This window comes from Mytilus californianus, unplaced genomic scaffold, assembly GCF_021869535.1.
Source record: "Mytilus californianus isolate M0D057914Y unplaced genomic scaffold, xbMytCali1.0.p SCAF_10, whole genome shotgun sequence".
Classification (NCBI taxonomy): domain Eukaryota; kingdom Metazoa; phylum Mollusca; class Bivalvia; order Mytilida; family Mytilidae; genus Mytilus; species Mytilus californianus.
In genome coordinates, this window is record NW_026262582.1 from 6,316,614 (window position 1) to 6,329,774 (window position 13,161).

The 13,161-nt window shown below is 33.2% G+C and overlaps 1 protein-coding gene across 2 annotated transcripts; it reads left to right on the plus strand.

Annotated features, from left to right (window-relative positions):
- Positions 1-5,552: 5,552 nt before the first annotated feature.
- On the plus strand, positions 5,553-12,441 carry LOC127717516 (uncharacterized). 2 transcript variants are annotated; one of them, XM_052223193.1, is made up of 2 exons: positions 5,553-5,594; positions 9,854-12,441. In XM_052223193.1, the coding sequence occupies exon 2, from the start codon at positions 9,899-9,901 to the stop codon at positions 11,606-11,608; it is 1,710 nt and encodes a 569-aa protein (XP_052079153.1). In that variant the 5' UTR covers positions 5,553-5,594; positions 9,854-9,898; the 3' UTR covers positions 11,609-12,441. The 2 variants fall into 2 exon arrangements, with proteins under 2 accessions (XP_052079153.1, XP_052079154.1); XM_052223194.1 differs by lacking the exon at positions 5,553-5,594 and adding an exon at positions 8,390-8,425.
- Positions 12,442-13,161: the final 720 nt, after the last annotated feature.

Sequence of the window (13,161 nt, forward strand, 5' to 3'; positions counted from 1 at the left end):
ACAAGCACCTGTATTTTCATAGCACGCTAATATTAAAATCTGAACTGATAAAAATAATTACATTATTATTTAGGGGCCAGCTGCGTTGAAGACCCATTGGTGGCCTTGGGCTGTTTTATTCCTTTTGATCGGGTTGTTGTCTCTTTGACACATTCCCCGTTTCAATTGTCTATTCAGATTCCATGGATGTATTTGTTCCTAAAGAAATATCGTCACACCTAAAAAAGCCAACATTTCATTGGCTTAACTATGATGCAATTGAGCCTTAATTTCTTCACAAATACTTATTTAACATTAATGGTGTTTACACATACACACACGCAAGCACAATTTATATCCTTTACTGTAATATAAATGCTTAGTTTAAAGATGCATAAAAATATGTCAATGCTGTGAAATTTATTGCAATATATTCTGCATATATACTGTATAGAAAAGTTTGATTATCCCTCAACAATATACTAGTCGTTCTTTCGGCTTTAAACATTTTGTTAAATATTCCTATAACTCTAGTGATTAATATACTGCTAACCACAATTGGCAAACACAATAGATTAATCCACACGAAAAAAAGAATAACGAAATAAAAATCTGAACTGAAAAAATTGTCGGATTTAAATAATGTTTTTAAATAAGCGTTCTTTTTATTGCCTCTCGTCTTATACCAAATTTGTTTGCAACATTGTAATAGCGATGTTTTTCTATTGGTTACAATAATGAAAACTTTTTTTTCTGTGTGCTTTTTTAAGAAAATCTAAATAGCATATATAGTCAGGTGAAACTATGTTTACAAAACTGTATATAAACTGTGAAATGTCTTTAAAAAGGTCAGCTGTACAATCCTACAGCCTTTCAAGGCAACATTTTAGCATTTTTTTATCATCATTTTCGCGACAGGTCAATACTTAATACGTTCGTCTGAAAAAAAAAATGATAGGTACACATATACAAGTGATTTTCCCCGTACAATAACTTGTAGAGAAAAATGTCTCTCTGGACGTTAAAATGAAAATGGTAAGTTGGTCATATACGTAGTGGTCAAAAGTAGAATAGTGGAATTCATGCTTTTTGGTCTTTAAATGTGTTAATGAACAATATTGACGAGTGAAAAGTAATATGAAAAATGTATCTGTCTTCGGAGATACCCTTCCCCCAGAAACACTGTAATAGCCTTGTTCCCTTATCTTTGTAGACGCTGGGTTGGCTATTAGCTATATATTTACATGTTGGTTTTTTCTATTTCTTAGTTTTAAGGTTCGGTTCTAATATTTTCGTTAATAACTGTTTCATTTCTTTGAATACTATTGTTCAATGGTATATTTATACTATTTGAAATTACCATTGTATATATATTTACAAAATAAATATTAGAGGGCTCTTACGAATTAATATATAAAATACCCGACGACAGTAGGTAATAAAATCAGTATATTGATATAAAGACAGTTTATAACCCACGAAAACTAATTTCAAAATAACACCGTATGTGTTCATTTATATTTGTACATCAATGTTATATTGACACATCTTTAGAAAAGGTCTTTACATCTTTCGATTTTATTCATTTTTTCAATAACACGTTAAGAAAAATATAGATCTTTGTTTGAAGCATCGTATTCAGTATCAACATGATATGAGGGAAAAACATCATACTCGTCTCAAATTTAAACATCGTATGGGGTTATTTCATTGGATAAATGTGAAGGAAGATTTGCAGTGTAAAAATGTGATACTCTTATGGTGGTATAAATACAGTTCCAATGTGGTGTACCATCGAGTCATGACAAGCCACACGTTATACTATTATATAGATAATAAGAATATTTATTCTAATAGGTTGAATAATTGTCAGGATACAATAGACTATAACACCAAATAGATTAAATTAGTTTTCAGCGGCCAATATTTCAAAGCTAACATCTTCAAAATTATATTATTATTGTCAGAAATGTGCGATAAATTGGGGAACACTCGCCAAAAAAATTGACCGGAAATAAAGATACATATAGCACACTCTTTTGTGCCTGTCCCAAGTCAGGAGACTTTAATGTCAGTGGTTTTCGTTGGTTCATGTGTGTCATATTTGTTTTTTCATAAATTGTATTGTTATGAATTATGCCGTTAGTTTTCATGTTAGAATTGTTTCACATTTTTCATGTCGGGCCTTCTTTAGCTGCATGACTATACGATATGGGCTTTTCTCATTGTTTTGTCTGTTTTTCCGAGACTAAGGGTTTTGAATAACCGCATAGTATCCGTCCATTTTTGCACACAAACTAAAGCTAACAATAGCTAACAAAACATAAAAATATTCAGATTACAGAAAGCTTTTTTTATGCCAAGCTAATAATTCATGTCAGTAATTTTAGACTTATTTATCTATATAGACTTATTCGTTGTTTCATTCATTTGTTTGCAAGTTCATGGCTCATTCTAAAATTTGGTAGCGCTATCTTGTCTTCAACTCAATTACGACGTCAAAAAGTGGTGGATACATGTACTTAAAAAAGTAAGAAGATGTGGTATGATTGCCTATGAGACAACTCTCCACCAGAGACTAAATGACATAGAAGTTTACAACTATAGGTCACCATACAGCCTACAACAATGAGCAAAACCCATATTGCATAGTCAGCAATAAAAGACCCAGGAATGACAATATGTAAAACATTCAAACTAGAAAACTAACTGTCTGATTTATTTACAAAACAATGAACATATTTACTGTTAAAGAATTTTCTGATGCTGTCTCTAATTCTGAGCCAATTTAAACTTTTCCTGGTTGTTTATTGTTATACTCAAATCTAGGAAGTAAATGGGAAGTATAGTTTGTTACCCGTCAGTCATTCAGTTAGTACATCAGTTAGTTTGTTACCCGTCAGTCATTCAGTTAGTACATCAGTTAGTTTGTTACCCATCAGTCATTCAGTTAGTACATCAGTTAGTTTGTTACCCGTCAGTCATTCAGTTAGAACATCAGTTAGTTTGTTACCCATCAGTCATTCAGTTAGTACATCAGTTAGTTTGTTACCCATCAGTCATTCAGTTAGTACATCAGTTAGTTTGTTACCCGTCAGTCATTCAGTTAGTACATCAGTTAGTTTGTTACCCATCAGTCATTCAGTTAGTACATCAGTTAGTTTGTTACCCGTCAGTCATTCAGTTAGTACATCAGTTAGTTTGTTACCCATCCGTCATTCAGTTAGTACATCAGTTAGTTTGTTACCCATCAGTCATTCAGTAAGTACATCAGTTAGTTTGTTACCCATCCGTCATTCAGTTAGTACATCAGTTAGTTTGTTACCCGTCAGTCATTCAGTAAGTACATCAGTTAGTTTGTTACCCGTCAGTCATTCAGTTAGTACATCAGTTAGTTTGTTACCCATCCGTCATTCAGTTAGTACATCAGTTAGTTTGTTACCCGTCAGTCATTCAGTAAGTACATCAGTTAGTTTGTTACCCATCCGTCATTCAGTTAATACGTCAGTTAGTTTGTTACCCGTCAGTCATTCAGTAAGTACATCAGTTAGTTTGTTACCCATCCGTCATTCAGTAAGTACATCAGTTAGTTTGTTACCCATCAGTCATTCAGTTAGAACATCAGTTAGTTTGTTACCCATCCGTCATTCAGTAAGTACATCAGTTAGTTTGTTACCCATCAGTCATTCAGTAAGTACATCAGTAGTTTGTTACCCATCCGTCATTCAGTTAGTACATCAGTTAGTTTGTTACCCGTCAGTCATTCAGTAAGTACATCAGTTAGTTTGTTACCCATCCGTCATTCAGTAAGTACATCAGTTAGTTTGTTACCCGTCAGTCATTCAGTTAATACATCAGTTAGTTTGTTACCCATCCGTCATTCAGTAAGTACATCAGTTAGTCTGTTACCCATCAGTCATTCAGTTAGTACATCAGTTAGTTTGTTACTCATCAGTCATTCAGTAAGTACATCAGTTAGTTTGTTACCCATCAGTCATTCAGTTAGTACATCAGTTAGTTTGTTACCCATCAGTCATTCAGTAAGTACATCAGTTAGTTTGTTACCCATCAGTCATTCAGTTAGTACATCAGTTAGTTTGATACTCATCCGTCATTCAGTAAGTACATCAGTTAGTTTGTTACCTATCAGTCATTCAGTAAGTACACCAGTTAGTTTGTTACCCATCCGTCATTCAGTTAGTACATCAGTTAGTTTGTTACCCGTCCGTCATTCAGTAAGTACATCAGTTAGTTTGTTATCCATCCGTAATTCAGTAAGTACATCAGTTAGTTTGTTACCCATCAGTCATTCAGTTAGTACATCAGTTAGTTTGTAACCCGTCAGTCATTCAGTTAGTACATCAGTTAGTTTGTTACCCGTCAGTCATTCAGTTAGTACATCAGTTAGTTTGTAACCCGTCAGTCATTCAGTTAGTACATCAGTTAGTTTGTTACCCGTCAGTCATTCAGTTAGTACATCAGTTAGTTTGTAACCCGTCAGTCATTCAGTTAGTACATCAGTTAGTTTGTTACCCATCAGTCATTCAGTTAGTACATCAGTTAGTTTGTTACCCGTCAGTCATTCAGTTAGTACATCAGTTAGTTTGTTACCCGTCAGTCATTCAGTTAGTACATCAGTTAGTTTGTTACCCATCCGTCATTCAGTTAGTACATCAGTTAGTTTGTTACCCATCCGTCATTCAGTTAGTACATCAGTTAGTTTGTTACCCGTCCGTCATTCAGTTAGAACATCAGTTAGTTTGTTACCCGTCCGTCATTCAGTAAGTACATCAGTTAGTTTGTTACCCGTCAGTCATTCAGTAAGTACATCAGTTAGTTTGTTACCCGTCAGTCATTCAGTAAGTACATCAGTTAGTTTGTTACCCATCCGTCATTCAGTAAGTACATCAGTTAGTTTGTTACCCGTCAGTCATTCAGTAAGTACATCAGTTAGTTTGTTACCCGTCAGTCATTCAGTAAGTACATCAGTTTGTTTGTTACCCGTCAGTCATTCAGTTAGTACATCAGTTAGTTTGTTACCCATCAGTCATTCAGTTAGTACATCAGTTAGTTTGTTACCCGTCAGTCATTCAGTTAGTACATCAGTTAGTTTGTTACCCATCCGTCATTCATTTAGTACATCAGTTAGTTTGGTTTTCCCGATGCTCAATCAAATATACTTTATCACTTAATCAAATACTGTTACAAAATTTTTAGAAATTATTTTAAATTAAGGAATATACCTCCCTCATGCAAAGCTCTGATTCCTTGCCTGGCTTTGGCTTTATTTTTTTTGTCCTTTTTGGATTATAGGTCTTTATCTTTTTTTTAAATAAGCTTTGGATTTTCAAATATTTTGGCCTCGGGCATCACCGAAGAGACTGTAGTATGAAGTAGAAGATAACAACACGAATATATATTATATAAATATTTTTAGAGAAGAATCATTGATCCTACATCGCTAATTATTTTTCAAATTTAATATACAAGATAAAAACTGTTTTGTATGTAACATATGGCCAATGAATTAGTTATAAGAAGATAATGATTTATATTGCTAGGTATCAGTTGATCAATAGTTATCTATCGCCATGGATTAGATCATACCACAAAAGGTAAGTTACAAATTATACTATGATAACAGCCAGGAACAATTACAAAGACAAGAACACAACACTTTCTTTTTATTAACATGGACAGTCCTACATATTCAGGTAATCCGTCATATAAACATGAACTGACAAAAGGAAAGGAGAACCAATGACTCGATCGGCTCTTCCAAAAATAGTCTCAAATTGAATAAGAATATCATTAATTGTCTAAACATAACTTTTGTCACAAATATAGACATTTTGTTGAAGAAGTATAATTCTACCTGTTCTACTAGGCGGCATTTTACACCAGCATATAACAGTACTGTAATGATATTTATAACGCAAAAAAAGTTTCATTGTCCTTTAAATCGTTTGATTTAGCTTAACACTATTTTTAATAAAAGTTGTTACATGTATTATATTTTCGTTGTTGAATTATAGCGCTTTCTGGTTTGTTGTTGGTATTGTTGGTTGTTTGTTTGTTTGTTTGTTTGTTTTTTTTTTTATTTGTTTTGTTGTTTTTTTTTTTGGGGGGGGGGGGGGGTCGCACTTGCAACATTTGTTATTTATTACTTATCTAAACTCGTTGTTTACCTCTAGAAGTCTTTATGCAATCTAATTAATATAGAGATCTCGGATTTCGTTATCCTCATATGACCGACCGTGCAAGGGCTGTACACGCGAGTTAATATAGATATGAATTTTAATTAGATTGGTCTTTTTTTTTTTTTTGTTGGCGTACTTTATCACTGATGTAAATCGACCTAACATCTCCATTTGAGTACTTTTGTATAGAATTATGAACTCTGTAAGATATATGTTATAATGCAATTGAGTTAATTGTTATCTTCCTGAAGTCTAGTGCCACATTTCTTATACATTTTCTAAACAAGAAAAATAAGATCCCGTGTGGATGTGATTGTCAAAATAAAGAGGGAATGTTGAGAACATTTTGTATTGTAACAGATAACTCATTCGCATTTTGAAAGAAATTTTGTGATAACAGTTCTTTGATATGCAAAAAGTTTGGAACAACGGTACATAATTAAAAGTTCACATATGTCGGACGTAACAGGATTTTAAATTTTTACATCCAGCACAGCAAAACGAGCTCCCGTTTAAGTGTCGTACTGAATGGACGGAATTAGATTAGAAACCCATGACAAGTATCTGTATTCACCTTAGCAATGGTTAAAATTAGAAATCAGATCATACTTTTGACACATTATCATGACACTCAGCTATGAAGGATCACATTAAACTAATGGTATATTTCAATATTTTGTTCAAACAAAAGCTTTCTCCCTTCCGTTATATAATTTAAATTACAGATAAGCTATATATGTTTTATACTTTGTTGGTCTCTTTACAGCAGATTCCATTGAGTGTGTAGCCAAAGGTAATATCTTTGGTTAGCTTGCTTGTTAGCTGAACTGTGAAGTCATTATTAGGTCAAGTATACTACCCTCCTTTCGAAGTAGCATAGTCCAACAGACCGATCGATTGGTTTTCTGTCGGACTAGTCTATTCTTAAAGTAGGGTAGTTTACCTAACCTAACAATGACTTCACGGTTCAGCTAACAAGCAAGCTAACCAAAGATATTACCTTTGGCTACACACTCAATGGAATCTGCTGCAAACAGTTTTAGAATAATGGTATTGTAAACGATAGGGTCAAATTCATATTTTAACTATTTAATTTTGTGTGTTTAGATAAAATAGTTTACTACCTTTTCCTATAAGTAACGAGTTTATATGAAAATGTGCAACATAACATTAAATATAGATCTTAACGATAAAATTCTGTACAAATTCAAATGAAGTGGATGTAAGCAATAATAGGCAACCGTACGGCCTTCAACAATGAGAAAAACCCATACCGTATAGTCGGCTAGAAAACGCCCCGACATAAAAAAAATATGAAACAATTCAATTGAGAAAACTAACGGCCTAATTTATAACAAAACAATTTACGTAAAAAAAAATATGACAGACATGAACCAACGACAACCACTGAACTACAGGCAGTCTATTTAATAGGACCGAAAACCGTACACTTAAGTTGATATTATAAAAGAACAATTTACCAATTTGCTAAACATCTTGGTCCTAAATTATTAAGAAAATACATGGACAAGGTACTTGAGCTAATAACATTAACGATACCAATTGTTCTGCACCAGATGTGCATTTCGATAATTAATAAGTGTCTCTTCTGTGATGATCGAGGCCAAAATATTTGAAAATCCAAAGATTATTAAAAAAAAAGGAAAAGCTTATCAACCAAAAAAGGACAAAAATGTACAGCCAAGGATCAGAGCTTTGCATGAGGGAGATATATTCCTTAATTTAAAATAAATTTCCTAAATTTTGTAACAGCTTTTGATAAAACAAAATCTGTACTTTCATGTCAGTACTGAAGTACTGTCTACTGGGCTTGTGAACATTGAGAATACATTGTTTATACACATATTTCATGACTGTTTGCTAATTGCAGTAACAGAAACATATTTAATGTTAACCAAGTTGCAGTACACCATGGGCCTAAATTATTTAAAATAAAACTCGGACACGGTATTGTATTTTACACGCGTATTGATTCAGTATACTACCTATTATATTTGCTAATAACTGTAACAAAAATATATGTGATGTTTACATACCGAAAAATTTAAACTGCTTATATACATAAAACTTGTAATACGTTTGCATATGTCTACAGTATAGCGTATTTTAAATATTTTTAAACTACCTGTACACTTACATTCGTATGTATTGTTTTTTCATAACCAATATATAAGCCACTTAAAGGTTTTCTGGTCTTTTCAAACAGGGGGCAATTACACGACAGGGTAAGACATAGTTAAAATATCAATAATAATTCGGTAGCTCAAATAGATTGGCTTATGTATACAAATGTATCTTTAATTATTGTATTTTATGTCTGTATGCATAAGGTGAACCATAAATAAAATATCGAATTGTATTTTATTGAATTATATTAGTTGCCAATGGTACAACAAAACGTAGACAGCAATGCACATCAATAAGTTTAAATAGTATACCATCTTTGTTTTTAATCTATGTGTACTTTTTATTCTTTCAAATAAAAACTTGTATACGTTAAAAGTAAGACAATACCAAAGAGTAACCAAAAATCATGAATTGAAGAAAGACACAACACCATAAACAATAGAAAAAAAGACGATTGATTATTGATTTATTGGTTATTAACGACACTTTCAGCGCTATTTCGCTATTTCGTGGCGGTCAGTGTTTATAAGTGGAGGAAGCCGGAGTGCCCGGAGAGAACCACGGTGACCACTCTTCGATAAGAAAACTGACAATCCTAGTCAATTAAGATTGGAATCTAGCGCACCTGTCATGTGCGGGATTTAAACTCACAACCTCAGTGTTGACAGGCTAGTGATATAGTAGTTCGACTACATAGACCAATCGGCCACTGAGGATCGGAAAAAATAGGCGAAAGAGCATCACAATACATTACACAGGAAACTGTCAATTGAACTTCACTAAATACATCAAGATCCGGGAGTGAACTTAGTTTGCTATATTTCTTTAGGAATGAAAAATGTTATGAGATGGATTAACAAAATTTTATCATATTTACGAACATGGTGCCTTAGCGTCGGATGCCCATTCAACAGTCTTACGAAAGTGTTCTCAAATGTAACGTTCTCATAAATCAATTAATAGCCAAAGTTTCTCTCTCGGCTTGTGAAATTTTATTGTATTCTTGGTATCTTCCGCTTTCATTTTACCTGCATCGCCAACGGCAAAAGCAGGTCTAGTTACACTACAAATCCGTCGATCAGTCCGTCCGCCCGAAAGATCATGGATAGAAAACTTTCGTCCAAGTGTTCATGGCTACTATGAAAGAGAATGATTTGATTTTTGCAGCTATACTTCCTGTTTGCCAATTTATAGTTTGAAATTTCAATCATATTATACACAGTGACGCAGGTATTAGACTTGCTTCAACTATATAAGGGTTCAGTTGTGTAATTCGGTTGTCTATAAAGTATAATACATTATACAGCTGAAGTCTAATAATAACTTGCTTGCTTTCCAAACTATTGGTTTCCATCATATAAAGGTGGTGTATGCAGGGCAATCAAATCATACGATTTTCTCACCATAGACATTTTTAAGTTTCAACATAAAAAGAATGATTTACCTTTTCAGTATGACAGAACTTCTTATACAATTATCATATACAGTTTTAATATATGTATGGCCATGTTTTCATTTTCTTTCAGGATAAAACAAGAACACTGTAGGGTAACACAGTTTTTGTCGCTTGAATGATGAACAGAAAGAGAGGACTATGGAAAACCACTCTCATTTTCATACTTTCCATTCTTTTTATTTACATGATCATCCCGAAAAATGCCACCAAATGTGTTACAACGGAAGATGCCAAAAACGAACGAAATGTTGCAAAAATTATAAAACAATTTCAGGAGGGCAAATCGAATGAAATCTCCGAAATTAGTAATAAGTCTGACGTCTTGCGAAACTTGCCGGATCTATTTCTAGGGTATGACAAATTATTATTCAAAGATTTGGAGAATAATTTCATTCCTAATCATGTTTATTATATGTGGTGTTACAACCGTACAATTGAGTTCAGGCAATATCTATCTATACTTGCAATATGGAAAACTATGAGACCAGACTCTATTACCCTCTTTACAAGATATAACATTACTGACAGCAACGAACATTATAATTTTTGGCTTACAGACCTATTAGTATCGATTCCTAGTTTCAAGGTTCAGAAACTCCCACCGTCTTCAAAGGATGACGTAGAAGGCTGTGGAATCACTGTTGCGTTTGATATATTAGATCATGATGGCGGAATATACTTCTCAGATGATTTCTTTCCATTAAAATCTTTACGTTTTATTCGTAAGAATAAATTTAATGTTGCCATGACGAAAAACATGAAACAATTAAGTTTTGTCTCTTCTTCTCGTCGAAATGACAGACTCAAATCATTTATCAAACTGTACAAAAACAACATTAGCCAACCCTTAGTCACTGGTCTTCATTTTTGTGACATCCTTGAAAATGTTAATAAATCCATTTTGCAGAGTAAGCTTTGTGTACACGTCCAAAATGTGTTACCTGCACAAATAATGCATGCAGATTCCGAGTTTGGAAGATCAGCACGTCGGATTTTATATGGTAATTCAGAACAAATAAAGGTGAAACCGTTACTCCCAGGAGTTATACCAAAGATTTTCCACATGGTATGGTTCGGACATAAACCAATGGACTTTACAATGTATTTGTGCTTGAGGAGTATTTTGACAATTGTTAAACCTGACAAGGTATACATTCATGGCGATGGACTAATGTATGGCGAGTATTTACAAAAGATAAAGAAGGACCCGAGAGTGGTTTACATACACCGAGAAACACCAACCCATGTTTTTGGACACCAGATTTTGTACACGCAGCATAGAAGTGATATAATAAGAGCAGACGTTTTGCTAAAATATGGCGGGATTTATAGTGATTGGGATGTCCTATGGTTGAAGCCAGTTGATGATTTAATTTCAAAACAGCATGACACAATTTTAAACCTTGACCACATGCCTCGACCAGGATTTCCAGATTCAATTAATTTAGGAGTTTTAATGTCGAAACCTGGTTCACATTATATCAAACATTGGCAAGACTCGCTCGTAAACTATAGATCACGTGACTTTTTCTTCAACGCTATAGAACTCCCTTACAAAACATTTGAAAAATACCCTGAAACTGTTTTCATCGAACCCCATTTACAGGTTATGTGTTACTATCTAAAATGTCATCCAACTTTTCACCCTCAGTTTAGAAATTTCAATGTTGAACAACCATTTAACTGGACAAAAGATGCATATTCAATACATTTTACATACCCCGATCCTCCGGAATATGCCAATGAGACTGCATTAAGGCATGGTAACGGAATGTTTGCTGATATAGGCAATTTTATACTAGAACAGCCATTTGCGTATGACTAAAGAAATCAGTATGTTTTTAACGTTAACTTGAGTTCTTTTTTTTACGGATACCTAGAAATGTTTTATAGTCGAGCAAAACTGAAAATGATGGGAAATAAAAAAAAAATGAAAAAATGGAAAGCAAAAAGAAACACAGAAAGAAGTTAAATCAATAGTAATGTTGACATTGTATATGGTATGCAAACAAAATCAACAAGTGTTGTAGAAAACACGGATTCTTTTAAATTTTTACATATCTTTCTGTTTGCGTGCCATTTTTGTGATGCATAATGTATGGTTTATTTATTGATATGTCGTTACCCTGAGACACATTAACGTGACGCTGCGGCTGCCATCTAGTATACTAATTTGCAGATTACATCACTTTAAAAATGAATCGAAGCTAGTGGTATTCTAAATTACTGGGAATAAAGTGATAAGGACACGCGATGTATATGTCCATTGTACTGCAGACTAGATTTATCAGATTGAACTATGTCACAGAACAATGTAGAGTGATAGGAATTCAAGGGCTTTTGAAAAAATATGTGATAAAATGAACTAAATATGACTGCAACATTTTTTTCTTTTAAGAGTATCAATATAAAAATCAGGAGATGTGATATATGATTTTCATTGTTCATATGATGAAAATATAAGCAGTGACACCCTTTATATTACAGCCTTTATATTAACAACGAGAAAACCCCATACCGTATATAGTCATCTATAAAACGCCCCGACATGAAAAATGTGAAACAATTCAAACGACAAAATTTACTTCCTAATTCAAAACAATACAATGTTTTACTTATTTTTGTGTTTTAGATGTTTGAATAAACTAACTATTTCCATTTCTAGTTTCACCTCTCATTGAACTCTTCGTACTTTAGAACATTTACGTACCTTAATATCACAAAGGAAATTCTAATCTTTGGAAAATTCACAACAATTGTACGGTATCTGAGTAAATAATAGAGCATCAAAGTATATATTAAGACGCGTACTAGTTCATTTTGTCTGGAATGTAAACATCGATTTGGATTGTCTGCAGAAGCAAACTAATGTACTCCTTTAATTATGTTTGCCTCCTCTAGAAATTACAGTGGTACTGAGTTTGTATTACGCCTTAATTATTATGTTAAAATGTGTTTCTGTTTCACCAACATATTGCAGCTTGCAAGTTCTAAAAGTAACAACTTAGATACTATACTCTATTTTACAAGTACATGTATAGCATATATATATATATATATATATATATATATATATATTATCGCTTCTTTGCTACTGTGCTGACGAAAGCATTATCGATGTTAGATACAAACGGTTCTTTTGCACGATTTACACGAAACCTCGATTTACGAAGTTTCTTGTTTCTCACTTAAGATTTGACTAGAATATCTTTGAGATGGTTTGGTCTGTTGAAAACCTTAACGGTATGGGATTGGAAAATCTCTTTTAAGGAAGGGCAATTTCAATAACACGACAATTTATTTTAAACATATTTCATTGTTCAAAATGACAAATGCATGTGGACAACTGATGTCAGATCTGTCTTCTTCTTGAGCAGT